Raw genomic sequence first — 4,606 nt, forward strand, 5'->3', positions numbered from 1 at the left:
CAAATCAAGCCAGGGGCGCTACCCCCTCGGACCCAGACTCTGCCTTTGCGATACAGAGGGGGCGGCTGGAGTTAAAACAAGGAGTTTACAAGAAGCGCCGGCTGATTTTTTTTTTTTTTTTAAGAAACTCTAATAGCAGAAACCAAGGAACCCCTGAGAAGAAACAAAGGAGGCGGGAGAGGAAACAGCCCCCAGGCACAGACAAAGGGGACTCGCCTTCTCCCATCCGAACGAGCACTTTGAGCTTGCCAGAGACCAACAACCTACCCCCCCGCTCTCTCCCCGCCGGAGTCCTGCATTTGGGGGCCCGACCAGCCGTTCCGAGCTCTCCTCCCCCCAGCTCCTCTCACCCCGTGCTCCGAGCTATGGTCAACATGCAAGTGTGCGCCCTGGATTGCGAGACGCTGCGGGGGCTCCTGCAGGACCGAGCTGCCCAGTGCCTGGTGCTGGACTGCCGCTCCTTCTTCTCCTTCAACTCCGCGCACATCCTGGGCTCCTCCAACGTTCGCTTCAGCACCATCGTCAAGCGGCGGGCCAAGGGGGCCATGGGGCTGGAGCACATCCTCCCCAACGAGGAGCTGCGGGGCCGCCTGCTCAGCGGGGGATACCAAGCCGTGGTGCTGCTGGACGAGCGCAGCTCGGACCTGGAGCTGCCCAAGCGGGACAGCACCATCATGCTGGCCGTGAACACCCTCTGCAGGGAGGCCAGGGATACCCGCATCTGCTTCCTCAAGGGTGAGTCCCGGGAGGGCTCAGGGCACGGGTGGCATCAGTGGTGAGCCTGGGAAGAGGGAGATGCTGGCTGGCACAATGTGGCCTGTGTGTTTTCAGGGGGGCGCGGAGAATTTATGCTTCACCCATGCTAATAAGACCTTTCGCTTTTTTTTTTTTTTCCCCCCTTGCCATTCCAGGAGGGTATGAAGCCTTCTCTTCTGCCTGCGCTGAGCTGTGTACCAAGCCAGCTGCGCCCACCGGCCTGACCCTGCCTCTGAGTGCCAACAGCATGCCCAGCAGTGCGGATTCTGGCTGCAGCTCTTGTGGCACCCCACTCTATGACCAGGTCAGTAGGAAACAGGCAACGAAATAAGGGATCATTTGAATTGACGATAGCCCTGGAGGCTGAGTATCTCCAGAGGTGATGCCCAGATGCAGATACATTTAATACTAAAACCGGGTAAAGAGAGCAAACATCTGCTTGCCTGCATGTAACAAAAGAAGAGGGGGCTATTTTAAATTACAGAGTGCAATTAACGGATCCTCTTCCTTTGCCTCTTCTCTTTTAGGGTGGGCCAGTGGAAATCCTACCATTTCTCTACTTGGGCAGTGCCTATCATGCCTCCAGAAAGGACATGCTGGATGCTTTGGGGATCACAGCTTTAATCAACGTCTCGGCAAACTGCCCCAACCATTTTGAGGGGCATTACCAGTACAAAAGCATCCCCGTGGAGGACAACCACAAGGCTGACATCAGCTCCTGGTTTAACGAAGCCATTGACTTCATAGGTAAATAAGTACTCTCTGCAGCCTGTGCTTCCAAAGAATCAGTTTGCATTATCCTTGAGGCAGAAATCTCAGTGGAAAACTCTAGCATGGTTTAATTTTAAAATACATGGGAAACTGTTTCCTCAGTGATTAAAGTAACATGAAATAAATGTATAGCTATTTTATTAGGGTCTGTACTTCCTACGATGCTGTATTGCTAAATGCTGAGAAGATCCTTAACTTTATAAAGCTGTCTGAAATATTGACTCCCATAACAGAAAGCAGTTAGTAAACTTAGTCTGGTATTCCACCAATAGGTTTTTATTTTTTAAATAGAGATGACTGTTTCAAACAAGTATCAGTGGCTGAAGGAAACTATATTTGTATCCTTGGAATTAGAATTTAGTATAGGTTTCCCTCAGGACAAGAGTCTCCTTTGTGTGTGAAGTGCCATGCACAGCTAGAGTGTTATGGAAAGAACAAATTAAAAAAAATGTGAAATACCAGCTTGTGTTTCTGTAGCATTGCAGCAACCTGACCCATGTGTTAACCATGTCATTTAATTGATTATTTCAGATTCTGTTAAAAATGATGGCGGAAGGGTATTTGTGCACTGCCAGGCTGGCATCTCCCGCTCAGCGACTATCTGCCTTGCTTATCTCATGAGGACCAACCGAGTCAAACTAGACGAGGCCTTTGAGTTTGTGAAGCAGAGGAGAAGCATCATCTCTCCAAATTTCAGCTTCATGGGGCAGCTACTTCAGTTTGAATCTCAAGTCCTAGCCCCTAACTGCTCAGCAGAGGCTGGAAGCCCTGCCATGTCTGTATTGGACAGAGGAACATCAACCACCACTGTCTTTAACTTCCCCGTCTCTATCCCTGTACACCCTTCATCCAGTGCTTTAAGCTATCTACAGAGTCCCATCACCACTTCTCCGAGCTGCTGAAGGGTAGATGAAAATTTATTCAGAACACAAAAACTTGACTCTTGTCTAAAAAGTGCAATAACCCTGGGGACAGTGTCTTCAATCATTTTAGTTCACATGGGGTTCCATTCATCCCAGAACAAGCACATTGTCACAAGCACAGAGGGGCTGATTTGACTCCAGAGAGCTAGTTCGTTCCTGAGTTTGTTGGCATATTTTTTGACCGATATCTGGATGTCTACAAAGGAGACAAAGAACACAGAACATTTCTTTCTTCTCCTGAGTTATTTCTCCTTTGTCAGTTCTAAAAGATTAGTCCTTGTTAAGTAGCATACCTATCGGTATTACCATGTCTGGACATTCTAAGCAACAGTGACACTGTCCCCTTTTATATGAAAGTCCTGTTATTTATTTATTTTTATGTAGACGCATTGTTCTTGCCTTCACAAGTCTGAAGTTTCATTTCTAGAGAAACCAAATACCTCAGTATTTTTTGGGTACTGTAATCCTGTAAATACATCTTAAACTGTTCACATTTCCTAAGCACTGACGTGAAAGCACCAGTTGAGTGCTTTTTTTTTTTTAGTTGTGCAAGGTTGTATGTTTGCTGATTTATTTATGATGTGAAATAATATATTTCTTCTTATGAAAGAAGACATGGTTTTGTTACATGATTATAACTTTTTATACAAACAGAATAAATTATGACATTTCTATTGAAATCTGGATGTATAAAGTCTTATGTTTTCAGGATGTCTGCCTAAACCTCACCTAGGCTGTCTTCCAGCTAAGGCTGCACAGGAGAAAAGTCTTGAGTTCAAGTCCTTCTGCTTAACTTTGTGATCATAAGGAAATCTCTCAACCCCCTGGTGTCTCAGTCAACCCACCTGGAAAAATGGGTTTGTGAAGGGTAGGGACCTCACTGAAAACTAGATTCTGCATCTGAGCTAAACTCTACATGAATATGTAAATGATCAATAAACTTGTGGTTCAAACAGTAGTATAATAGCAACACTCTGTCCCCTGCTTTAATAAATCATATTATAAACACTCCAGGCCACCTTCTCAGTAGTGTGAAGTGGTGTTAGCTGCATTGATATCAGGGCTATGCCAATTTACATCAGCTGAGAAACTGGTAGATGACTAGCAGTCACCCTACTGTGAAACAAAATAGATCCCTTCTTTGAGGACCTTCCTTATTACTTATTTACTCTTAACACATTAAAGGTTAAGTCTAAAATCTGGCCCACCACTAACAATTGGCCCATATTTGTAAAGCTTCCGTTAAGGAGCCTAGTGACTTTCTTTGCCACCCTGAATGCTTCTCTTTCCAGCCCAGAATATTTCTATTACCCCAAATGAAGTGCCTGCCCTCTTGTGCCATGCACAGTACACAAATCTGGGCATATCTACAACAGGAGATAGTTTAAACTGTGTAGAGAGCACATATTTTATTTCTCACACACTATTTCAAATTTTGCTCTCTTCCTGCAGATTTGCACAAGCATGTCTCTGTTGACTCCAGGGGAGTTACTCTGCATTTATATTGATGTAACAGAGGAGAAGCTATTTCATTATGTGCTGTAACAGAGACAGGAAATTTAGCCAATGAATAGTCATGCCACCTTGAAGGTAAGACCTACAAGAACCTATAACATACAATGAAACAGTATCAACAAGGAGCCCGTTGGCACCTTAAAGACTAACAGATGCAGTTGAAGAAGTGGAGTTTTTACCCATGAAAGCTTATGCTCAAATGAATCTGTTAGTCTTTAAGGTGCCACCAGACTCCTTGTCGTTTTTGTGGATACAGACTAACACGGCTACCCCCCTGATAAATGCAGCAGTATGAGATTAGTTGTGCACAGCCCTGTGGGTGGTGTAGCATCAGGCTATCCCACTGGGAGTTGTGGGAGAGATTGTATGCTCAGGATTGCAGTTGCTGTGCCACCCAGGTACTTCCCTCTGAGCCAAGGTAATGCTGCAGGTAGAGGGTGGGTATGGGTATTTCCCCACCTGCTTCCCTCTATATTTAGAGTAATTAATCGCACTCACAATGCTAGCCTTGTGCTCAGAAGAGTTCCAGAGCTGCAACTGTGGCTGGCTTCTTGCACCAACTGGACATGATCAGGTACTGTATCTTTAAAATCCAGTGGATCTAATTCTTCTTCTGGATATTATGCAGCCTCATCGAAGAT

General features: G+C 45.5%; 1 protein-coding gene across 1 annotated transcript; it reads left to right on the plus strand.

Annotated features, from left to right (window-relative positions):
• Window positions 1–282: 282 nt before the first annotated feature.
• Window positions 283–2,820, plus strand: DUSP1 (dual specificity phosphatase 1). Its single transcript, XM_073355804.1, has 4 exons — window positions 283–735; window positions 912–1,060; window positions 1,284–1,503; window positions 2,059–2,820. Exons 1-4 carry the CDS (start codon window positions 366–368, stop codon window positions 2,427–2,429), a joined length of 1,110 nt encoding a protein of 369 aa, XP_073211905.1. The 5' UTR covers window positions 283–365; the 3' UTR covers window positions 2,430–2,820.
• The last annotated feature ends 1,786 nt before the right edge of the window (window positions 2,821–4,606 follow it).

Source organism: Lepidochelys kempii, chromosome 8 (genome assembly GCF_965140265.1).
Source record: "Lepidochelys kempii isolate rLepKem1 chromosome 8, rLepKem1.hap2, whole genome shotgun sequence".
Taxonomy (NCBI): Eukaryota; Metazoa; Chordata; order Testudines; family Cheloniidae; genus Lepidochelys; species Lepidochelys kempii.

Coding starts and splice junctions, on each gene's coding strand:
- DUSP1 (XM_073355804.1), top strand. CDS start 366: ATGGTCAACATGCAAGTGTGCGCCCTGGATTGCGAGACGCTGCGGGGG. Junction 736..911: donor CCGCATCTGCTTCCTCAAGG/GTGAGTCCCGGG, acceptor TTGCCATTCCAG/GAGGGTATGAAGCCTTCTCT. Junction 1,504..2,058: donor CGAAGCCATTGACTTCATAG/GTAAATAAGTAC, acceptor TGATTATTTCAG/ATTCTGTTAAAAATGATGGC.